Source organism: Syngnathoides biaculeatus, chromosome 9, assembly GCF_019802595.1.
Source record: "Syngnathoides biaculeatus isolate LvHL_M chromosome 9, ASM1980259v1, whole genome shotgun sequence".
Classification (NCBI taxonomy): domain Eukaryota; kingdom Metazoa; phylum Chordata; class Actinopteri; order Syngnathiformes; family Syngnathidae; genus Syngnathoides; species Syngnathoides biaculeatus.
Genome location: NC_084648.1, coordinates 14,690,929 through 14,714,838, shown reverse-complemented (window position 1 = coordinate 14,714,838; position 23,910 = coordinate 14,690,929). Strand labels below are relative to the sequence as shown.

At 41.5% G+C, this 23,910-nt stretch overlaps 2 protein-coding genes and 1 long non-coding RNA gene across 8 annotated transcripts in view; 2 read left to right on the top strand and 1 right to left on the bottom strand.

Annotated features, from left to right (window-relative positions):
- Positions 1-55: 55 nt before the first annotated feature.
- Positions 56-15,947, bottom strand: LOC133505681 (spindle assembly abnormal protein 6 homolog). Of its 5 annotated transcripts, XM_061828980.1 has the most exons (18): positions 14,022-14,160; positions 12,706-12,872; positions 12,000-12,060; positions 11,011-11,090; positions 10,828-10,932; positions 9,891-10,059; positions 8,060-8,137; positions 6,370-6,456; positions 6,114-6,305; positions 4,273-4,467; positions 4,102-4,191; positions 2,792-2,971; positions 1,917-1,998; positions 1,727-1,830; positions 1,579-1,640; positions 1,395-1,498; positions 928-965; positions 56-521 (listed from the first exon to the last, which is right to left on the bottom strand). In XM_061828980.1, exons 2-17 carry the CDS (start codon positions 12,765-12,767, stop codon positions 952-954), a joined length of 1,665 nt encoding a protein of 554 aa, XP_061684964.1. In that variant the 5' UTR covers positions 12,768-12,872; positions 14,022-14,160; the 3' UTR covers positions 56-521; positions 928-951. The 5 variants fall into 5 exon arrangements, with proteins under 5 accessions (XP_061684964.1, XP_061684962.1, XP_061684963.1 ...); XM_061828978.1 differs by lacking the exons at positions 928-965; positions 14,022-14,160 and adding an exon at positions 14,405-15,947; XM_061828979.1 differs by lacking the exon at positions 928-965 and having other exon boundaries at positions 14,083-14,369.
- Positions 13,621-14,193, top strand: LOC133505683 (uncharacterized). Its single transcript, XR_009796313.1, has 3 exons — positions 13,621-13,716; positions 13,901-13,978; positions 14,079-14,193. It is a non-coding gene; the product is annotated as an uncharacterized LOC133505683 (long non-coding RNA).
- Positions 15,948-17,054: 1,107 nt separating the features above from the next.
- slc5a10 (solute carrier family 5 member 10) overlaps positions 17,055-23,910 on the top strand; it is a 34,056-nt gene continuing 27,200 nt past the window's right edge. For both annotated transcript variants that reach the window (XM_061829554.1, XM_061829555.1), the window contains exons 1-7: positions 17,055-17,919; positions 17,987-18,058; positions 19,978-20,082; positions 22,339-22,398; positions 22,723-22,827; positions 22,916-23,021; positions 23,829-23,909. In XM_061829554.1, the coding sequence (XP_061685538.1) occupies positions 17,812-17,919; positions 17,987-18,058; positions 19,978-20,082; positions 22,339-22,398; positions 22,723-22,827; positions 22,916-23,021; positions 23,829-23,909 (637 nt within the window). In that variant the 5' untranslated portion in view covers positions 17,055-17,811. The remainder of the gene's footprint in view (positions 17,920-17,986; positions 18,059-19,977; positions 20,083-22,338; positions 22,399-22,722; positions 22,828-22,915; positions 23,022-23,828; position 23,910) is intronic.

Sequence of the window (23,910 nt, the reverse complement as noted above, 5' to 3'; positions counted from 1 at the left end):
GTTTTTTTTTTTTATATATACCTTGATTCATCCAAGTAAGGCCAGTGAGAACAGATTCTCATTTGCAACGTTTACCTTTGTGCAGAAAGCAGAATAAAACAAGGCAAAATAGACATACACAACGAAGCATACAATGTAATGTGCCCAAAACAGAACGTAAAATATAGACACAAAACACAAAATGTTAATTAATAAATAACTATGAAAAAAAATCCTCTTCTCCATTCAAAATACACCATACATCATTTCAAGCAGATGAGAGATGGGCCTCCTTTGTCCGGTACCGAGGGCGTCGGGATCCTAAAATATGCATGATGTCACCACAAGTGATGATGATTAGCTGATCGGGCAGCTGGTGGTGGAAAAACGCAGACCGAGAGAAAAGAGAGGTGAGCTCTCGTCACACGGGGCTGCCACCTCAAAAGTCCCGATCTTCGCGGAATCGTGTTCACGAGACCGGAAGAATTAACAGGGGAAGTACGCTGAAGCCACGGGAGCTCTGCTGGGTGCGGCTGGGAACTCTGCGAGAAAAGTCAGGAATCGATCTTTTAACATTTACATTCAAAATCATGATTTGATCACGATTATGTTGATCCTGTGTACCTAAGTCATCAATTATTGATCATGAATGTATTTATTATAGTAGCACAGTGATGCCTCGGTTCTCGACCACAATCCGTTCCAGAAAACGGTTCAAGAACAGATTTGCTTGAAAACCGAATCTATGTTTCCCATTACAATGAATGGAAAAATAAATAATCCGTTCCCAGCCTAAGAAATTAGGCTTTCTAAAGCAATTTTTTTTTAGATTTTCCCGATCATAAACTGCCTAGTAGAAATACATGTATAGTTTAAATACTTTATATAATAAAATCTTTGAAGAAATATATTTATTTTTTGCTTAAAATGTATAAACAAGCAACTTGCCTTCTTTGGAGCCATGATTGGGGGTTAATACAGAAGTCCTCGATGAGAAGAAAAACAAAAGTCACTATCGCGGCACGTCTGTGTACAGAGGCTGCGTTATACAGAATAACAAAAGTGGGCTGGTTACGCCGCGTGCGTGATGTCATTTCCGTTTTTTTTTCGGGGGGTGTTTGAATTGAAAATAACAAAGCGCGTCGTGGGTCAGCTGGTGTGGCCGTACGCAATATGTTATTTATGGGTTTTGTCGGGGGCGTTCGAGTATTGAGTTTCGTTCGAAAACAGAAGCAAAACAATCTCAAAATTTGTTCAAAAACGGGGACGTTTGAGAAGTGAGGCTTTACTGTATTTTAGAGGTTCACATTACAGATTTTTTTAAAAACTCCACCAATATGGCAACCACTTGCGAGTGCGATAATGTGATGTCATTGAATTTGTCGTCATACTGTGACGTGATTGTGTGATGACACCTGTCGGGATGACTGGGGAGGGAAAACCGAAAACGGGGATGCCGTCGTTACTCCTCCCGTAGTATTTGGAATCCAGGCCACCAGCACCCTCACTTGTTCTGTTCCTGATAGACATTTGTGTTTGATATTCATATTTATTGCCGTTATTCCTATTAAAAACAAGCAGGAAGTTGTCTCAACTCACACATGATCGTGAATGGCGTCAGGCGTCACGGCAGCTTTTAAAATGCGAGGATTAAAATGTGCCTGCAGGGGGCAAAGAAAAACACAAAAGATGGTCACGGCTCAAAAACTCCATCTGAGCAATAAAGAAGACGATTGTTCGCGCTTACTCGAAGTCCTGTTGACGTCAGGCCCACTGACGCATTCTCAGTCGGCTTCGGTTCCATTTTGGACATCCACTCCTTGGTCAGCTGCCTGTTCAGAACGCTGATCACTGAAAACAACAACACAAGTACACACGCAAAACAAACACACACTGTCACACTGCTGCAGACCCGTCACAGGAAGAACGTTCCTTACCGTTTTCCTTGTTCTGCAACGCTTCCTTGGACTCAGCCAGCTTCTGCACGCTGGACTCCAGCTGCTCCTCCAGATTCAAAATCTGACCAAACACACACGCGCCGACACACAAACAGATACACGGAAAAAGCACAAACATCATGCACAAACACACGAACAGGCACACGCAAACACAAACGTGTACAAAAAACAAACACAAATTTACATATGTGCACGCAAACACGCATACACACACAAATACAAATATACACACATGCACACAAAAGAGAGACACACACGAGACATAAATACAGTGACATTACACAAGACAAAACAATACACACACCCACACAAGAGTGGCAGCCTTGTCGTTAAGGGCAACAGGATCAGCATTAATAACCCATTTGTGGGCAGCGTCCCATTTTTGGGACATCATGATTTTCACGCATTATATCCTTCAGTATATCAAAATATTGAAGTGTTTTAATCTGAAACCATAATTTGGTATCAGCAGAGGATAATTCATCGGTCAAAGTCAGCACGGAGTTATTTCCCTTTCCTTCCTGACCCAACATGGCTGCCTCAAGTACAGATGGAGTGTTTTCCAAGAGAAGAAAGGGAGAAAGGTCAGTATGCGACCAAGTTTGTCTTCAAAATGCTAATCCATGAGTATTATTAATGCTTAAGTGTTGTTCTGGAATAAGAATTAATTAATAAACATATCTCTAGTATGTACCACCTCACAGAACTGATAACATACCCGTCCTGCCCGGGACAGGGTACACCTTTGTTTTATGCGTTAAACGAAAAAGAAGTGTAATTTCCTTGATTGTGGCCTGTTAGGAGACTTTGGGTAAAGTGTGAATTGTAGCTTGAGTTTCATGCTGTCTCTTCACCTTCTCATCCTTGGCGCCGAGCTCCTGACGAGCATCCCGCGCCTCCTTCTGAGCTCTCTTCAGTTTCCCAGCGGTGTCCTGCAGAACCTTCTCCTGATTCTCCAGCGCCTTGTCCCGCAATTGGAGCTTGCCCATCCGGTTTTCCAGGTCCCACTGAAACTTCCTGATGATCTCGTTGCCCTGCGAACGCGACGAGACGTCACGGTCGGCGTGGGTCTCCGGATAAACTCGAAAACCGTCTTCACATCTCAAATGCGACATTGTGCACCCCCACCCAGTCCACACACACAGCTCATGAGTTCCAAAGTGTTTAATGACAATTAATGACAGTGGGGGATGACATCAAAGCCATCTGTGCCAAATGGAACGAAATCCATAATTTCGCCAAACTTCATCACCCCAGTAAAAGCCGAATGTAGCAGACCACTGCCAAATTTTAATGACGTTGTGATGAGCCACTCCGGAAAAGGGGGCGAGTCACCCCCCCCAAGATATTTAATACAATTGTTAAAGCATTTCTGCATTTTTGTTTTGTTTGTTAACTAGAGTTATGAATGTTTTTGTGTTACTTTCTGTAAAAAAAAAAAAAAAAGCTTTTTCCCCTTATTATTGCTTGTTTAAAGTTATTCTGCACTTTTGCTAATAAAAAAAAAATTTCAAGGCTGGGGGCCGAGTCACTACAGATATGGCAATGCACTCCCAGACTAGCTTACGCTACTACTGAAGAATACATTTTAAGCAAAAAATAAATATATTTCTTCAAAGATTTTATTATATAAAGTATTTAAACTATACATGTATTTCTACTAGGCAGTTTATGATCGGGAAAATCTAAAAAAAATTGCTTTAGAAAGCCTAATTTCTTAGGCTTGGAACGGATTATTTATTTTTCTATTCTTTGTAATGGGAAAACATTGATTCAGTTTTCGAACAAATCACTTCTCGAACTGTTTTCTGGAACGGATTGTGGTCAGGAACCGAAGCACTACCGTATATCATCGAATGCTAATGGCGAAACACGTTTAGCTAATGCTTATCTGTGACGACACTGCAGTTTTGCTGAGCTTTTTTTATTTTATTTTTGTAATGATAGCGCTTTGAAAGCTCTGCATTGGTCTAGTGTTTGGCATTTGTAGTGACACATGAAGTTAGATTGCAAACCATTTCCTGTATGTTCCCATTCTCCTTCTGATCAAAAACATCCTTGATTCCACATGTAATACCACAGCACATACATATTAGATACTGTATTGTATGCAGTATTTATTTTCCCTTATGCAGAGACTTCAAAAGACAAGAAAGAACATTACCTTCTTCACATCTTCAGACAAAATCAGCTGCTCAGCTTCAAGTTTTTGTATTTGATCTTCTTTGACCTTAGCCTCCTCTTGGATGGTTTGCTGCAGAACAGAAGCGCTCGTGATGAGGAGGCATGCGGCGGTGAATTCTGACTCCTCGAATCGAAGTGTGCAGGAACCAACCTTCTGCAGCTGCGTTTCCTTCAGTTTCTCCTTGGTCTGGCTCAGCAGCTGCTTCTTGTCCCTGACTTCCTGCTCCAGGACGTCCAAGCGCCTCTGCAGCTGCATGGCCAGTCGCTCTTTGCCTTGCAGCATCCCGTCCAGAGAGTTGTTCTCGCGCCTCTGTGATGCCAAAAGCTGCTTGGCGCTCTGGCACTCCTGCACAAACACACAAGTCCCATGTGAACGCCACCGAGCACAATAGTGCACATTTCCATTTTATGGGACTATTGGGAGGTTGCCACGTTATCAGACTTGACTGGACAGAAACCCGTACGCATGCGCTACTTTGAAAAAGATGTGAATATTCACTTTTCAGGTGAAATTTCATGATGAACTCAAAATGAACTCACAGGTAAGCTAATTATGACCTCTGAACTTTTGAGTTCCCAACTGATTAAAGTTTCAGTACATTTTGCTGTATTTTTAACAAGGAGGTGAACGGCAAAATACACAACGGGTTTCTGATCCATGAATGGATCAATAATTTGGTATTGCTAGTCACAATATGAAATCACGATGACAACTAACAATTGATCGACAGTACGTCGCCATCGAACGGGAATTGTCCGCTGACGTTAGAGCACCTTGGAGTTGTGAGGACAAGGGGTAAACAAAATGGATGGATGGATGGATATTATAAACCTGTTTCCTCTACCATACCTGATCAATTTTACGTTGTAATAGCACAATTCACCACTAGATGGGAGACATCGCTTGGTAGCAGTTCCAGAACAGAACAGGATGCAATTTATAAGCTGAACAAATATAAAGGCAAGTCAACTTTTAGTTGGAACGTTCCTTGCTTCTCAAAATATTGAAAGCGAACTGAAAGTTGTCCTCACAGCGCCATATTTAGGAGTGTCTCACGCACGCATCGAGGTGTGAGGATCAATTGAAATGAAAAAAATGAATCGTTTATTTTCGTCTTTCGGTGATTATTTTAGTTTCAATACGGTATGCATATTTTTGCTATTGTACTTGGGGTAATATTCGATACAAAAATGGCTTTCACAGGCGTGTTATTACTCCATAATACATAAGCAACATAACACTACTTATTTACGAGTCACTCAAAATATTCAACGTGAGGGGCAGCGTGGATGGGTGGAAACGAGCATGGGTTAGACTATTAATGATTGTCTTGAAGCATCACAGTGTTGATTACCGTCCATTCAATTTCTTTCCCGCTTATCCTCAGGAGGGTCGCAGCGAGTGCTGTGGCCTATCCCGGCTGTCAATGGGCAGGAGGTGGGGTACACCCTGAACTGGTCGCCAGCCAATCACAAGCCACATAGAGACAAACAGTCGCATTCACAATCACACCGAGGGGCAATTTACAGTGTCCAATTCATGTTGCATGTTTTTTGGGATGTGGGAGGAAACCGGAGTGCTCGGAGAAAACCTACACAGGCACAGGGACAACATGCAAACTCCACACCACCGGATCGAACCTGAGTGCTCAGAACTGTGAGGCCAACGCTTTAACAGCATCTCCACGCTGCCGCCCAAGTTTATAACATTAACAACAACATTAATTGGACACTCTAAATTGCCCCGAGGTGTGATTCTGTATGTCTCGATGTGCCCTGCAATTGGCTGGCAACCAGTTCAGGCTATACCCCGCCTCCTGCCTGTTGACAGCTGGGATAGGCTCCAGCACTCCTGCAACCCTTGTGAGGATAAGCGGCTAAGAAAATAAAAAGGGGTTGACTCTAAAAGGAGATATTCGAGTTCTTCCCAAGAAAATGATTCTTATCTCCACAAAAAGCATTCCTTTGAGTCTCCACCACTTGTCCACTTACCTCCTCCACACATGCAAGCTTGGACTTGAGATCCGCGATGGCGGCCTCGTTCTTGTACTTCATGTCGGCCAGCTCACCGCAGGTGGTCTCCAGCTCGGTCAGGCGGCTCTGCATCTGCTGGCTGGCCCGCTTGTGCTCGCTCTCCAGATCCTGGCAGCGTTGCTGCATCTGCTGCTGCAGGCGACTCTGCAGCTAAGACGCGCCACGACGCGGTCATCACTGACCAATCGGGTCAGAAAGCGAAGGGAGGCCTTACCTCAGCCGCCTTTTCCCGCTCGGACTGCAATTCGTGGGCCCATTCTGAACGCAGACGGTTCAACTCTTTGCTCTTCTCAGACAGCATCTGACAACGCATTGCAACACGGACTTTAAATACAATTTATTTAAGTTTTAGTATGACATACTTACCGCACTGCTGTTCACATTTTATTCTGTTTGTATACAGGAACTATTTTTAAACAATACATTTTGATGGGATTTCACAAAGTACGGGGTAGTCTGAATTAGGAGTTGCACGCCATCCGTGCAGTACATTCTTGTACCAAAACATGCCGAGCACCACTAATGGAACTGATGGAGCATAATTAAGAGCAAGGAGAAAAGAAAGAAAAGTTCCCCGACTAAGCTTGAGTAATAGTCATTGTTCCCACATATCAGGGAGAGCATATTTGTTTTAGTATTGTTGTATAGCAGTTGTTTAAAAGTTTTATAATTACCACCACATTGATGCCCACTTCAATTATGACACTCCACATTACACAGTAAGCATAACGCTGCCGGACTTTCATTCGACAAAATATGCACATTTGGTTGCACATTTTGGTTTCTAAATAGACAAAGTTTAATTGTTTTTAATTATATTTAATAATTTTGAATTGTGTTGTTTTACAGTAAAATTCAACTGGGAGTCACAAATAACTTGAAGCACGCACGCCGTGCTTCTAATTTGGAGACTCGTGCAAGCATGAGTCACCTGATCATTTTCTCAAAGTGCTAAATTTAATCCTTTCCGTGCAGGGGTTGCAAATTTGCAACAGGTTTAATCCATCCATCCATTTTCTTTTCTGATAATCCTCACGAGGGTCACGGGGAGTGCCAGAGCCTATCCCAGCTGTCAACGGGCAGGAGGTGGGGTACACCCTGAACTGGTCGCCAGCCAATCGCACGGCACATGAAGACAAACAGTCGCACTCGCAATCGCACCTAGGGGCAATTTAGAGTGTCCAATTAATGTTGGGTGTTTTTGGGATGTGGGAGGAAACCGGAGTGCCCGGAGAAAACCCACGCAGACACGGGGAGAATATGCAAACTCCACAAAGGTGGCGCCGGGATCGAACCCGGGTCCTCAGAACTGTGAGGCCAACGCTTTACCAGCTGACCCAGTGTGCCACCCCAACAGCTTTAATATAATCGAACATTTTTCAGTCCAGAGTATCATTTTCTGAAAGTATCAGTATCAGAAAGTATTTCTCTCTACAAAATTTTATTTGGTCCAGAGAGGGTTAATCATTTTTTTAAAATGATTACATTTTTTTTTAAAGCTGTAGGAGGGACAGAACTATAAATAAAAGTAGGTAAAAATGTATTCTCAATAAATGCTACTAATCGCAGGCCTGGAACTTATCACCTATGATAAACAAGGATTCGCAGTGTACTCCTTTACTCAATACAATGGCGCTGGGTATTTTTACTGCTTTCAGTGAATATTTAAAATTTTAAGGCAATTTTGATTGACAGAACAAATAGTGTTGGTCCATTGTAATACAATCACTTTTATAACACTAAAGGCAAAAGTACATCACGGTAAAAACAAACAGCTTCCTAAAAACCACGTGAGGTCCAATTTACTAGTCGCTCTTCAAACTCTGCGGCTACAAGTGCATAAATGATCCGAGCTACTGTAACCCTAAACCCATCCCACTCTCGACAAACAAAAGCAAACGGACCTGCTGAGCGTTGCTGAGCTGACTGCTGAGATCCTCTTGCGTCTTTTGCAGTTTCACCTGGAGGGCTTCTTTCTCGTCCTGAAACGCAAGAAGAGCACGAAGAAGACAATTTGACATCCACCTCCTTATTTTTAATTCTCGTGTGAGACGACATCTGCTAAATCGCTGAAATTCACACCGAGAAGCACCGGGAGTTGTTTATGTAGTGTAGTTTTTGAGAGAAAATTAAGTTAGGAATGGATTACACAAGGTCTTGTGACTCATACGGTTAGTAATTAATGTGACACTTACACCAAATATTGAGCTACTTAATAACCACAATATTACATCATCTTGGAGTCTACTCTGCTTGATTTTTATAGGATTTTTTTTAAACAGGGTACTGCTTTCCATTTCCGTATTTATTACCTCCATGAAGTTCACAAATACTCAGCATCCCTGAATCAGTTCCTGAAAATGTTATCCAAGCCGCTTATCCTCACAAGAGTTGCGTGAAAGCTGGAGCCTATCACGGCTAGCTCCGGGCGAAAGGCGGACTACACCCTGAATTGGTCGCCAGTCAGTCAAAGGGCAGATATCGACACTATCACTGAGCAGGAATCGATCCCACGCTGCCCGCACCAAAGACAGGCGAGTGTACCGCTACACCATCATTGACTCACTATCTGAAAATATATTTGGAAATAAATTATGGTAAGGTCCTTTCACCTTCCATCATTGTCTGTGTAGTTTTTTTGTGTTATTGGACTGACTTAATCAGTGCTGTTATTTTAGTGTTCAGTGGCAAGATGTGTTTTTAACTAGCTTTTAGCGATCTTAATAATATTACTCGTAGCAATGCATATTTATTGAAATCCAACCCTTCCTTTAAAAAAAAAATATATATATATATATATATATATATATATATATATATATATATATATATAAAATATATTTTTCTAATCAAATAGTTAAAATGAATTGATCATGCATAAGATAAAAGAACAGTGATGCCTCGGTTCTCGACCACAATCCGTTCCAGAAAACAGTTCAAAAAGTGATTTGTTAAAAAACCGAATCGATGTTTCCCATTACAATGAGTGGAAAAATAAATAATGCATTCCAAGCCTAAAAAATTTGGCTTTTTAAAGCATTTTTTTAGGTTTTCCTGATAATAAACTGCATAATAGAAATACATGTATAGTTTAAATACTTTATATAACAAAATAATTTAAGAAATATATTTATTTTTTTGCTTAAAATGTATGCTTTAGTAGTAGAGTACGCTAGGCTGGGAGTGTACTGCCATATCTGTAGCGACTTGGCCCCCAAGCCTTGTAAACTTTTCTTTTATTAACAAAAGTGCCGAGTAACTTTGCACCGGGCGCGTTATGTCATTTCCGGGATTTTTTTTCGTGGGGTGTTTGAATTGACAATAACAAAACGGGTCAACTGCTTGTGCCACGCGGATTATGTTATTTCCGTTTTTTTTCAGCGGGCGTTCGAATTAACAGTAACAAAACGCGTCATGGGTGGGTCAGTTGGTCTGGCCGCGCCCAATATGTTATTTCCGGGTTTTCGTCGGGGGCGTTTGAGTACCAATTTTAGTTCGAAAACAGAAGCAAAAAAATTTCGAAATTTGTTCGAAAACGGGGACGTTTGAAAACTGAGGCTTTACTGGACAAACAAATGATTATTATCTTATCAAAACAAATTACTGTACATCTCACACACACATTTCTAAACTTTTTTCCCTTTAACTTCATCTACGAATGAGCCGATTTGACCCGAACTAAAAGATTTAAAAATCTATTCTGTTCTAGTCCTTCATGGTCTTAGAATCTGTCACCTTGAGAGAGGATAGACAGGCCGCCAGATAGTCCTTGACGTTCTTGTCTGAGCTCTTCGTGAACCTCAAAGATAGAAAGTAAATTTCCTTGAAGGAGTTGATCTGTACCACGCTCAAGTGGGTGGGGCCGTCCAGCGAGGCCGAGTCACATGACAGCAGCAACTTGAAACTGCAGAGCAAAAAAACACAAATAAATATAAAAATCAAATGAAACCAAATCAAAAATACATAAGGGAAAAGGACAGGTAGTGCAACTTAGCCATGTGCTAGCTCGGAAACCACGACAGTACATCTCAGTCTGTGGCTGGCGAACATCATGGGGCAGCAAGATTTATTTTATTTTTTTTGCAACATGTTGAACTATTTTGAAACGGCTTCATGGCAATGTGAATGTCAGAGGTGCACGAAAGGGGGAAAAAACCTGCCAAGATGAAAGATGGAAAAAAAAGTTAGTTTCCTGAAAAGAAAATATTTCAGCTGCTATATGTGTAATTAATGCCATTTGCTGCTGACCTCAGCATCAGGATCATGTGTTTCCTGAAAATCAAACAAACTAGAGACGGTTTGTCGTAATACTGTAATAAAATATAATAAAAAGGATCAATTTCAGCTGTTGTATATATTACTGAGGCCTTTTTAAATCCATTATGATGATGTGACTGTTCAAAGTGTGGCACTTCCCGAAACAGAAAAGATTGTAGCAGTTGTTTTATTATGAAACACTCGTTTTTAAATTATATTGTATACATTGCTCAGTTTATTTAACTGTAACTATTTCCCGTTTACTCCCCACTAATACAAAATGCAGTGAGCAAAAACGTAAGGCACGGTGATTCCCGGCCTACTTTTACATCCTTAGTGTTGCGTGCTGAGAAATAAAAACGAACGTTGAAAGAAAATGTAAGACAATATTAAAAGGAGGAATAGAGTGGACTACCTGGGATTGGTGGAATTCTCTTCAGACTGACACTGATGAAGAAGATCAATTAGTTTCTTGGGGAAGGAGGTGAATTCAAAGACTAGCCCTTGCTGGACTTTCAAACTACACACAAAAGTAAAAAACGGTTTTCAAAACTCCACATTGACGCACGGAAAGAACCTCAATTCTTCTAAGACGTACCTTTGGAAGTCGTCCTCAGACAGTGTGAGGTTGTAGAGGAAAAACGGATCGCTGTCATCAGTTAATCGCACCTGGAGGTCCTGATGGGAAAACCACAAATGACTTCATTCGTGTGCTTTCTGAGCAGAGAAGGTGCCCAACTAATCTCCGATGACAGTTGTCATTCCCACACCAGAGGGATTAAGACTATGCCGCTGTTATTGTATGCTCTCCTTGTGTGTCTCGCAGTCACATTTATTTGAAAGTAAGTACAGAACTGTCACATCTACGCTAATTTCAGTTAGCGCAAATATGGCATTTTACCACAGCAACTGTTACAGTTTGGTTAAACATTTCGATGTCAATGTTTCACTCTCTTTCACGTGTCACTTTTACAGTGATCTTAGACTGGGAATGACAAACTGCTTGAACCAAACATGATTTGGCTAATTGAGAGAATTGTGCGGAGTTTTTTTATTTCTTCATTCTAATGTTATATCATCGTATCACATTTCTTGACAGTGAGAGTGAAAGTGAGGGAGTTTCTCTGGGTTCTGTGTGGAAAGGCACAGAATGGATGAATGAATGAATGAATGAATGAATGAATGAATGAATGAATGAATGATAGATCGATAGATAGATAGATAGATAGATAGATAGATAGATAGATAGATAGATAGATAGATAGATAGATAGATAGATAGATAGATAGATAGATAGATAGATAGATAGATAGATAGATAGATAGATAGATAGATAGATAGATAGATAGATAGATAGATAGATAGATAGATAGATAGATAGATAATCATCTTGGCCTAAGATCTAGAATGAATGAATAAATAAATAAAATAAATGGGCAGATAAATAAATGTGTAAATAACTAAATAAATACAGAAATAAATATCATCTTGGCCTGAAATCTAGGTAAAAGAGGCTATAGACTAATGGACAATAAGAGAGAAGACAGGAAAAGTACTTTCATTACGATAAAAAAATGCCATACTCACTTGTTTGTGAACGGCGCTTTTTCTCGGCACAAGCTCGATGGTGACGCAGATGTGTGCTTTTCTGTAATAAATTAAAAAAAAAAACAGCCTCAAGAGGAAACCATGTGAACGTTTCATATCACCATTGTCATGGACAACATTATCATTTTAATCAACAATCATGTTATTATCCTACTTTAAGTCTAATACAATTAGCTGGCACAATTCAAGGTGATTTTGACTGATTATTGAATAAACATGTACCGTATTTTACTTTTTTTCTTCAAGCATTTTATCGATTCAATTTCACTCACTCGCTCCCTCGCCCAACTCATTCCCTGCCAGCTCTCCCGGTGAAAATGAAAATTTAACTTTTGTAAAGATGATTTATATATATATATATATATATATTATATATATATATATATATATATATATATATATAAAGCTAAAAAACACAAATTTAGGCTTGGAACGCATTATTTCACTTTCCATTCATTGTAATGGGAAAAAGTGCTTCGGTTTTCAAACGTTTCACTTTTCAACCGGCCTTCTGGAACGGATTGTGGTCGAGAACTGAGGCTCCGCATTACTTATCGTCAATACTGAGTTTGTACAACTCTTTACTGACAGTCGGCCAGTCGAGCATAATGTATAACGTTAACTTGTCTCACTACTTGCGCTGCAAAAGTGCAAAATGTCAAAAAAGTGTGACTTTGCCGCGTACCTTTCGTCACAGTCTCGACATCTTATGTTGACTTGGACAACTTTCCTGAAGATTTCCTCCATTTTCGTCTCCCAAACCGACCGTTTTAACTTCTTCCTCTTGTTGATTTCCGTCAGACTGGCCACCTTTAGTGCATTGCTTTCTCCCACCAGTTAAGTGATGAAGATCTAAAACAGAGCCAAAATGACACTAGAGGTTATATTTTTGGATGCACTTCAGGCGTTCTTAGGAAGTTCAAAACTTCCTTTCCTCTCAGATTTGGTTATTTATATTATATTTGATCGTTTGTTATATTCCTAACTGTCTTCTGGTACTGATGCTGACAGAAGAGGTGCTATAGAACACCATAATTAAAACCCATCTTTTTATGGTGCAAATTTAATGGCTGTGCTAATCTGGGTCGCAAGGGCGCACTCAATTAACAGCTTCCCATCTGCCAGAATTTGGGCATGTCTTGTCCATTTTTAACCTTATTATTCATTTATTAATAAGGAATGTATAGATTGAACCTTTTTTTTAATCTATGGAAGGCTATTTAGAAGAGATTTGCTTTTACTTTTGCTAGCTAAGGACAGCAGAGTAAAACAATGCAAATAGAAGTGCCACGGTTAATTCATTATTCATGAGTTATTTGATGATGCATCAATATTTGTATTGCAAAATTCATCATTTGCAGCCATAGTGTGAAACCAGCCCCAGATGTGTATCCTAGAGCCTATCCCAGCTCTCAGGGGCAGGAGGCGGGGTACACCCTGAACTGGTTGTCAGCCAATCCAGGGCACATTGACACAAACAGGCACACTCACAATCACACCTACGGGCAATTTAGAGTGTCCAATTAATTTAGCATGTTTTCGGAATGTGGGAGGAAACCGGAGTGCCCTTAGAAAACCCACGCAGGCACGGGGAGAACATGTAAACTCCACACAGGCGGGACCGGTGAACCCGAGACCTCACCAGCTGATCTACAGCGCCGCCCTAGTAATAAAAGTGAATGCTAAAAACATTAAGGTAATTAATCGACGTAATGAGCGACACAATTATCGATTGTAATAACCTTAGTGACAGCTCTATCCAAAGTAAAAGGAAATATAAATAAATACAACAAATTCTGTACAGAAACTTTGCTGTACACAAAACAAAAAATACTAAATAATAGAGTATAAATGACAAATTAATAAACTTCTGCATTCAGAATATACACTATCGCTCCGTTCAAGTACAGTGCTCGATAGAGATGAGTCTACTTTGATCTGTTTAAAGGCCCCGTGACGTGAGTATCTTAGTTTGCAAGTAAATTATTTTTGTACTATTACCATCGACATACTGTACTGTCACAACACCAGGAGCTCCTTCCTTGTTTTCTTTGGCAGAAACCTGAGAATGAGGGCCTCTTCGTTTTTCTATGACTCGGTATGTTCGTTTGCCCGGGAGCCCTTTTTTCCTTCAAGTGGGGTCTCCGTGGAGTTAAAGCCGCCGACCCCCGAGGTTGGTAAATTCAACTTCATCGTCGCCTCTTAAGCCCGGTAAGGCAACCGTAAAACGGCGGCTCACTTCTTCCACAGCCCCACGACCCCCCCCGTCCCACGGCGTACTTCCGGAGTGCTGTCAGAACAACTGCTTCACAAGCTTTCTTCACCGCGTCAATTATCAATACAACCCAGCCAAATTAAAAGGGGAGACATTTTCTGTAATTTACCTCATTTTTTTTTGTTGATGTGATTCAATCAAAAGGTAGTTCGTACATCGCGGTTGAAACTCATATTTCCGGCTTCTTCTGTTTTGTCATTTTTTTAAAGCAGCATTAGCGCCATCTACCGTCCTGGAGTGAGGGTCACAGTATGTACAATAGTGCATTAGTGTACTGTACTGTCCAGTATTATACAGGGAGCGACAAAAAAAGAACAAAACCTGCATTTTATTTTTCATAGTTTATCTGCTGGAAACCAAAACAAAGTTTAAAGAATGCGACTCATTTGTAGAAACCGCTCTGACGCTTGGTCAACAAGCCAAGAGTTCGGAACGCTAACGTCAGATAACATTCTGCCTCTGGAAAAGTAAAACTGTACACAAAATCATTATTATGGAATTGATTACTGTGCAAATATTGGAAATGTGGGTGTTGGTTGACAAGTAAACCTGCAAATTTGCTCCCAACTTTAGTAACTTGTTTTTAGCAGGTACAGAGCCAGCATGACAGGCTAAGAGGTTAGAACAGCAGCTAACAATGTGTAGCTAACAGGAAAATATGGTATTGAATATAATATAATAGCATAATGTATGTTTTGTTAGCAGAAGGCATTGATTACTCATTTCCCTTCTCCTAAATCATGACTTCAATATGATTCATGTGCTAGCTATATTCCCCTGTGTAACGTGCCATACATCTGTTTATGCGTGTCCTTAAATGCAAGACGCAAATGGTCGCTCGTGATCACGTCCTACACTTCGGTCCACGCGTGTGGACGTGCGTACGTGTGTGCATAAGAGAGATTAATGATGATGACGCTCATGACATCGGGGCGCCCTCTTCGCCGCCATCTGCTCCTCGGTTCGGACAAACAGGGCGGCCGGCGTTTTTTTTTTTGTGTGCGTGAGCCGCCGAGTTCATTTCACTCCGAGGAGAATGGATGCCGAGTCACACGCTCTTGGTGTGCGATTTGTTGCAAACGCACATTAATTTTAGCAAATAGAGGGGAACATAATATACAATACACTTTTCGTGTTCCATCTCGTTTGCATGTCTACTAACTGTCTTCAGAAGGTGAGCTAGAGGAGTGTTACTTTATTTTAGTTTCATTGTATGCAAAGCAGCAGAGCGGTGGATAACCGGTCTGCAGATCTGCCTCACAATTTTGTCGACCATGTTTCAAATTCGGCCTTGCCCGTGTCGCGTTTGCATGGTCTCCTCCTGCGTCCCCCCAAAAAATACATGGTAAATTAATTAGAGTCTCTAAATTGTCAGTAGGTGTGAGCGTGAGTGCTAATGGTTCTTGTTTGTATTATTTCCTACGGAGGACTAAATGAATAAAATGAGAACATTTTAGGTGTCAAACAACAGACTGTGTTCCATTTTGAAGGTCCCTCTGTAATCATTGTATAATTGAAAATAAATGTTTTATACATACAATACTTATAATTGTACACACTTGGCCTGTTAGTATCAAATATTTTTACTACATTACCCCATCGCGTAATCAAATAATTGGATACAAATTTATTTTTAATTAGTTGATTCCAAAATCTTTTTTTCTCTGAAAAAAGGTCGCCATCATGTTGTAACGTGGTATGTTTCACATCATAATGTGAAACATATCACGTTACAACGTGATAGCGACTTATTTTTTCTGGTGTGGCAGCAACGTGCTTCTGTAGGTTAGGTTAACGTTAACCCTGTTGTTCTTTATTTGGTATTGATGTCTCTATAAAAAAATTATCAAAATAGTTCTTGATTAATTAGTCGATCGATTGTCGTTGAATTGATTAATCGTAAAATCTCCTGTACCGTAATTTCCGGCCTATAAGCTGCAACTTTTTTCACGCGCTTTCAACCCTGCGGTTTATGCAGTGCTGCGACACTCGAGCGGAAAAGTTAAGAGTGAGATGGGTGGAATATATGTGCCGAGGAAGAGACTTTTTATCGGTCTGGCCCTGTTAGTGCTGCCGAGCATTAGCGTTAAACTCTTTGTAAACGGTCTTTCTTTGTAAATATCTCATCTTTCAATGTGGGCACTTGCGGCTTTTACACGGCTGCAGCCTATGTATGTACCAAATGGTATTTCCTTCAAAAATGTCCTTGATGAGGCTTATAACCAGGTGCGCTCTGTAGGCCGGGAATTACGGTTATTAACTGGTCGATCAATTGCCATTGAATCGATTAATTGTAACATCTCTAGCTAGAGGTACAGGCTACATCGGCTGCAGCCGTGTAAAAGCCGCAAGTGCCCATATTGAAACTGACATTGAAAGATGAGATATTTACAAAGGTGGTACACAGAGTTTGAAGCTAGCTCCACCACGCTAACGCTAGTGCCACCATACTAACAGGGCCAGTTAAAAAAAACATACTGGTAAAAATCACTAAGACACGGCAGGAACATGCCAGTGCAGTGCTAACAGGGCCGGACCGGACCGGTAAAAGTCACTTCCTATGCACATATATTCCACCGGCCTCAATCTTACCTTTTCCGCTCAAGTGCCCCCTTGCGGCCGTTAGAAAAAATGCACAAATTATACGCATCACCGCATAAGTCGCAGGGTTGAAAGCGTATGAAAAATGCATTTTTGCATTTTTTTCTTCCGGCCGTTGCACTTGAGCGGAAAAGGTAAGATTGAGACCGGTGCCAAGGAAGTGAATTTTACCGGTCTGACCCTGTCAGCACTGCGCTAGCGTGTTACTGCCGTCTCTCAGTGATTTTTACCAGTATGTATTTTTTTAACCGGCCCTGTTAGTGCGCAAAATGGTACAATATTTCCTTTACAAACGTATGGGGTGAGGCTTACAACCAGGTGCGCTCTGTCGGCCGGGAATTACGGTAATTAATTAATCGACCGATTGCCGTTGAATCGATTAATCGTAACATCTCTACTACAACACGCGCGCACACACAGTGACTGACTCCACTTGACACTTACCGGCGCGTTTTGTTTGTTTAAACGCTAATGATTATACGCTTGTCACACGCCCAGTGATTGACTATCAATGTGTGTGTGCACGTTTGTGTATATGTGTGTGCGTTTAGTCTACTGTCCACACGGGCATCTGCTGTACGCCACAGCTCACCGACACATACACTCCATTATCCCCTAGCAAGGCCTATACGCGTGTGTGTGTGCACGACACATTAAGGTGATGTGCTTAATCTGTTCACGTGGGGGGGGGGGGCACTTTTCACACGAAAACTCCACACACGCACACACGCTCGCAAACTTACACTTTGATGCAGATGGCTCAGAAAAGAAGGAGTGAGAGGGATGAATGTGGGACGAATGTATGCAACTGGGATGGCCTGACGAAGAAGGTTGTGGGATTTTAACGGGGATCCAGGTGTCCTTTTTATAAGTGCATGTAAAGAGAGAGGGGGAATATTGTCCAAGTGCGCAAGGATGTCTAACTCCACCGCCAACTTCTACGCGCTGTCTCAGTCCTTCAGCTTCTCTGACATCATCGTCATAGTAACCTACTTCCTTCTCAACCTGGCCGTGGGCATCTGGGTAAGTTCGCAGGGATGGGTTTAAATCCGTGTTGAGTTTTGACTCCTTGTGTGTCTTTGTGCGACAGTCGTCATGCAAGGTGAGCCGGAACACGCTCAGCGGCTACTTTCTAGCGGGGCGAGACATGGCCTGGTGGCCGGTGAGTTATCCGTAGCATCTCTCATGCTTACATTGCTGTGATGTTATAGTTTATTATTTTGAAATGCACAACGCTGCTTCGGAGTCGTCACGGTGAGCCACAGCAAGTGAGTTTGACACTTGTGTGCTTTTGGCTATTGGGTGGGTGAGCAGGGCAGGGATACCACATCCGTTATATCGAGGGTCTCAAACTCGTTTTTTGACGCGGGCCACATTGTAGTTCTGGTTTCCCTCAGAAGGCCGTTATGACATGTCCAAACCATCGAAGTCTGCTCTCTCTCTCACCTTGTTTCCAAAACATCCAAATTTGGCTGTTCCTCTAATGAGCTCATTTCTAATCCTATCTGAGCGAGAACCTCAACATCTTCATTTCTGCCACCGCCAGTTCTACTTCCTGTTGTTTCTTCAGGGCCACCGTCTCTAATCCGTTCATCATGGCCGGCCTCACCATTGTTTTATAAACTTTGCCCTCCATCCTGGTGGATACTCTTCTGTCACATAGAACACCAGACACCTTCCGCCAAGTGTTCCACCTCGCTTGGACCAGTTTCTTCACTTCCTTACCACGCTCTCCATTGCTCTGTATTGTTGACCCCAAGTATTTGAAGTCATCCACCCTCGTTATCTCTTCTCCCTGTAGCATCACTCTTCCCCCTCCACTCACATATATTCTGTTTTACTTCAGCTTACAATATCATCTGCGAACATTATAGTCCAAGGGGATTCCAGTCTAACCTCATCAGTCAGCCTATCCATTACTACCCCAAACAGGAAGGGGCTCAGCGCGGATCCCTGATGCAGTCCCACCTCCACCTGAAATTCTTCTGACACACCTATAGCACATTATGACTGAAATCATAAAAATCGTTTATCGTCTCATCATATCGACACGTGGAATATATGAATTTCTTTGGGAATCAGAAATCAAGGGTAATGGGTTTTTCAACAATTGTTGATGTTTGGTAACATAAAAACGCTTGCAATACCGCAACGTTATTATTTATGATATCACAATTTGAAATTTTGGTACAGATTTGAACAAGCATGGAAGTTGACATCTATAATTTGCCTTCGCGGGCCACAAAAAAATCATATGGCAGGCCAGATCTGGCCCCCGGGCCTTGAGTTTGACACATAAGCATTATATGAACTGCTTTATTTAGGTAAAAAATAAATAAATAAATAAAACAAAACACTGCATATCTTAGTGTAAGACAAATATTTTTAAACATGATGGAGAGGAAGATAGAGCATTTTTTGCTGTATAAATATTATTCCAAACATGTTTGTCTAAATTTGACAAAGTATTCCAGGAATTACACTACATTGGTATAACTGATCTGACATAATATTAATAATAATAAATCAAAAAATATTCATGGGTAAAATTTATACGATACAGTACTTATGGAATTTTACAACCATATCAAATATGATAATGAATAATTAAATAATAATAAGTTTTTGTATTTCTTTGGTTAAAATACTGACAATAATATAAATAAAATATACCAGTATAGCATTGTAATAAAAAAAAATTAAATCACTGAAATGATTGAAATTTGATTTTTTTTTTTTTAACAAAGTTCGAATGATTATATATTGTATCCATCCATTATTAGAAAAAGTCCTGTTTTGAATTACAATATTCTGGGGTTAGAATTATACTGCTATAGCATTTTTATGAATTCCTTCCAGCACTCCCGAGACTCTTGTGAGGATAAGCAGCGGGAAATGAACATTTGATGATAAAGCTCACTGAAATCTTAGTAGAATTGTAGTCTGTTTTTTTTTTTTTTTCCATTTGAATGACAAGTGGTCTAATACATTTGTATTACCTGTAAATGTTATAGTATAGTATTTCCATTTTGAAAGTATCTAAAACCATTTTTTCTGTGGTTAAAATGCTGTTTTTCCCAGATTGGAGCGTCCCTGTTTGCCAGTTCAGAGGGCTCGGGCCTGTTTATCGGTCTAGCTGGGACGGGAGCTGCCGGAGGCATCGCTGTCGCGGGCTTTGAATGGAATGTGAGGGGACGCGCTCATCCATGCGTTCACCAAAGACGGGCTGTCGCTCTTCATGTTCACAAAGTACAGGCCAGGACTGAGATTTGCAATTCACATTTCAAGGCGTATATTCAAACTTTTAGAATTTTTTTCTTTTTTAAACAAATCATGAATTCAGGTGGCACGGTGGAGCAAGTGGTTAGACTGTTGTCCTCACAGTTCTGAGGTCTGGGATTCACATCCCAAAAAGCATGCAACATTAATTCGACACTCTAAATTGCCCCTAGGAGTGATTGTGAGTGCGGCTGTTGTCTGTCTCGATGTGCCCTGGGATTGGCTGGTGACCAGTTCACGGTGTACCCCTCCCCCTGACTGTTGACAGCTGGGATAGGCTCCAGGACTCTCCGCAACCCTTGTGAGGATAAGCACCAAAAAAAAAAAAAAAAAAAATGGATGGATGGACAAACACTCTAAATTGCCCCTAGGTATGATTGTGAGTGCGACTGTTGTCTGTCTCGATGTGCCCTGGGATTGGCTGGTGACCAGTTCACGGTGTACCCCTCCCCCTGACTGTTGACAGCTGGGATAGGCTCCAGGACTCTCCGCAACCCTTGTGAGGATAAGCACCAAAAAAAAAAAAAATGGATGGATGGACAAACACTCTAAATTGCCCCTAGGTATGATTGTGAGTGCGACTGTTGTCTGTCTCGATGTACCCTGCAATTGGCTGGCGACCAGTTTAGGGTGTACCCCGCCTCCTGCCCGATGTCAGCTGGGATTGGCTCCAGCACTCCCCGCCCCCCTTGTGAGGACAAGCGGCAAAGAAAATGGATGGACGGATTAAACCTGTTGCAAATTTGCAACCTCTGCCCGGAAAGGGTTAAACTTCTCACTTTGAGAAAATGATAAGGCGACTCAAGCTTGCACGAGTCTCCAAATTAGCGCACGGTGTGCGTGCTTCAAGTTATTTGTGACTCCCAATTGAAGTTTCAGCTCCAGCACTCCCTGTGACCCTTGTGAGGATAAGCGGCTAAGAAAATGGATGGATAGATGTTGGCATTCATTAAAAAAAAAAATCGCTACAATTTAAATAATTTGAATTACAATTATTACACTTTCGTGTTTTGGTAAAATCAATCATGAATACATTAAATAAAATCAAAGAAAACACAAAAAGAGCCACAAAAATGAATAGTGGCTTTCCCCTACCAACCCTTGACCCTTGTGAGGATAAAAAGCTCAGAAAAATGTATTTAAAGGAAAGTATTAATTCACTTTACAGGGTATTTAACTAATTCATGAAATTGCTAAATGTTTAAAAAAAATGATTACAAACCAAAGACAAAAATCGCTTTGAAAATCACATGAATGTTTGGTCGGCAGGTTTAAAGAATGGAGCCTGAGTTGTGGGCAAAATATATGGCCCTTAAACCATACTTTGCCAACCCATAATCTAAAATCAGAAACAAGATCAACTTGCTTTACTGTTCATCATTGCAGGCTTCCTTTATACTTATAACCACGAATTACAGTGATGCCTCAGTTCGCAACCACAATCAGTTCCAGAAAACGGTTCAAGAACAGATTTGTTCGAAAACCGAATCGATGTTTCCCATTACAATGAATGGAAAAAGGAATAATGCGTTCCAAGCTCTCAAAAATTAGGCTTTTTAAAGCATTTTTTTCTTGATACTAAAGTGCATAGTAGAAACACGTGTATAGTTTAAATACTTTATATAATAAAATAATTTAAGAAATATATTTATTTTTTGCTTAAAATGTATGCTTTAGTAGTAGAGTACGCTAGGCTGGGAATGCACTGCCGTATCTGTAGCAACTCAGCACCAAGCCTTGTAAACTTGTTTTATTAACAAAAGTGCCAAATAACTTTAAACAAGCAACTTTCCTTCTTTGGAGCCATGATTGAGGGTTAATACGGTCGTCCTCGATAAGAAGAAAAACAACAGTCACTACCGGGACACGTCTGTATACAGAATAACAAAAGTGCGCTGGTTGCGCCGCGTGCGTTATGTTATTTCCGTTTTTTGTCAATGGCGGCGTTCTAGTACCGATTTTCGTTCAGAAACAAAAGCAAAAAAAAAAAAAACTCAAAATTTTCGTTCAAAAACCAATTTGTTCGACGTTCGAGAACCAAGGCTTTACTGTATTATGAGAAATGTCCACAAGCTCCTTTGCTTTTGACCACTGGCCCTCGCTTGCCCGATGTTGTGAATCATCTGATCGAACCTCTCCGGTCTGCTTCACCCTTTCTTCCAGGCCACTTATGTGTTGCTGGCTCTAGCCTGGGTGTTTGTTCCTGTCTACATCTCCTCAGGGGTTTGCCTGCACACACACACACACACACACCACACACACACACACACACACACTGCAACACACACTGCAACACCCACATGCACGTGCACCGAGGCCCAGCTTGTCACGGCTGGTTGGGCAGGTACACTGAAGTGCCAGATGAGGCATTGTCCTTACAGGCTATCCCCGCCTTGAAAATTCCCCAAGAGGGTGTCACACAACTACACTGCTCATCTCAGCTCTCCTTGAGCATAATAAATTACAACATAATTAATTTCCGAGCGGATGCAAGTGTGATAAATGCAGTAACACGGAGTTGATAAAAAAACAAAATGTCCTGTTCAGATCGTGACAATGCCCGAGTACCTGGGCCGGCGTTTCGGAGGAGAGAGGATTCGAACCTACCTGGCTGTCCTCTCACTGCTTCTGTCAATCTTCACAAAGATTTCAGTAGGACGCACAAAAAACACACCCACTGACCCAGTATGCAATACATAAACGCACAAAACTCGACATTTGTTGTCATTCCCTGCACCAGACTGACCTCTACTCGGGAGCCCTGTTCGTCCAAGTGTGTCTGGGATGGAACCTCTACCTTTCCACCGTCCTCATGCTGGTGGTCACGGCGCTCTACACCATCGCCGGTACGCAACCAGGACGACTTTGGAGTCCCAGACACACACGGAAGCTGCGCTGACTGAAGACAGTCATTAGTCTGTTCTAACCGGAGCCAAATTGGCCCGACGACTGACTCGTAAACACACTCAAGTTAAGATGAATGCAGTTTAGAGATGATCATAAATCATAGTGGGGTATAATAAAAATGTGCTGCGACACTTAATGAGGTACATCTGCACAATCCTTTGGAGTGTAACTTGATTACTTTCAGTTACTTTTGCATTACTCCAGTACCAAATATGACAAGAAATTCAATTTCAACAAAATATATATTGAAGTATATTTTCAATCTATGATCCAAATCGCCCTTAACACCAACGGTGACAACAAATTATTGATCATTTATAAATAAATGAGAATTTGTGGGCGGCACGGTGGGTCAGCTGGAAAGCCTTGGCCTCACAGTTATGAGGTCCCGGGGTTTAATCCCATACCCGCCTGTGTGGAGTTTGCATGTTCCCCCCGCGTCTGCGTGGGTTTCCTCCAGGCACTCTGGTTTCGTCCCACATCCCAAAAACATGCAACACTCTAAATTGCCCCTAGGTGTGATTGTGAGTGTGTTGTCTGTCTCCATGTGCCCTGCGATTGGCTGGCAACCATTGAGGGTGTAGACCCCACCTCCTGCCCGTTGACAGCTGGGATAGGCTCCAGCACTCCCCGTGACCACCGTGGGGATAAGCAGCTAAAGAAAATGAATGGATGAGGATTTGTGTTCAGCGGCGTTGTCCTGACCAAGATGGCAGCATTGAAGACTCACACTGACTTCCTGACAGGTGGTCTTGCCGCTGTCATCTACACAGACACTCTGCAAACATTGGTGATGATTGTAGGCGCCATCATTCTCACCATTACTGG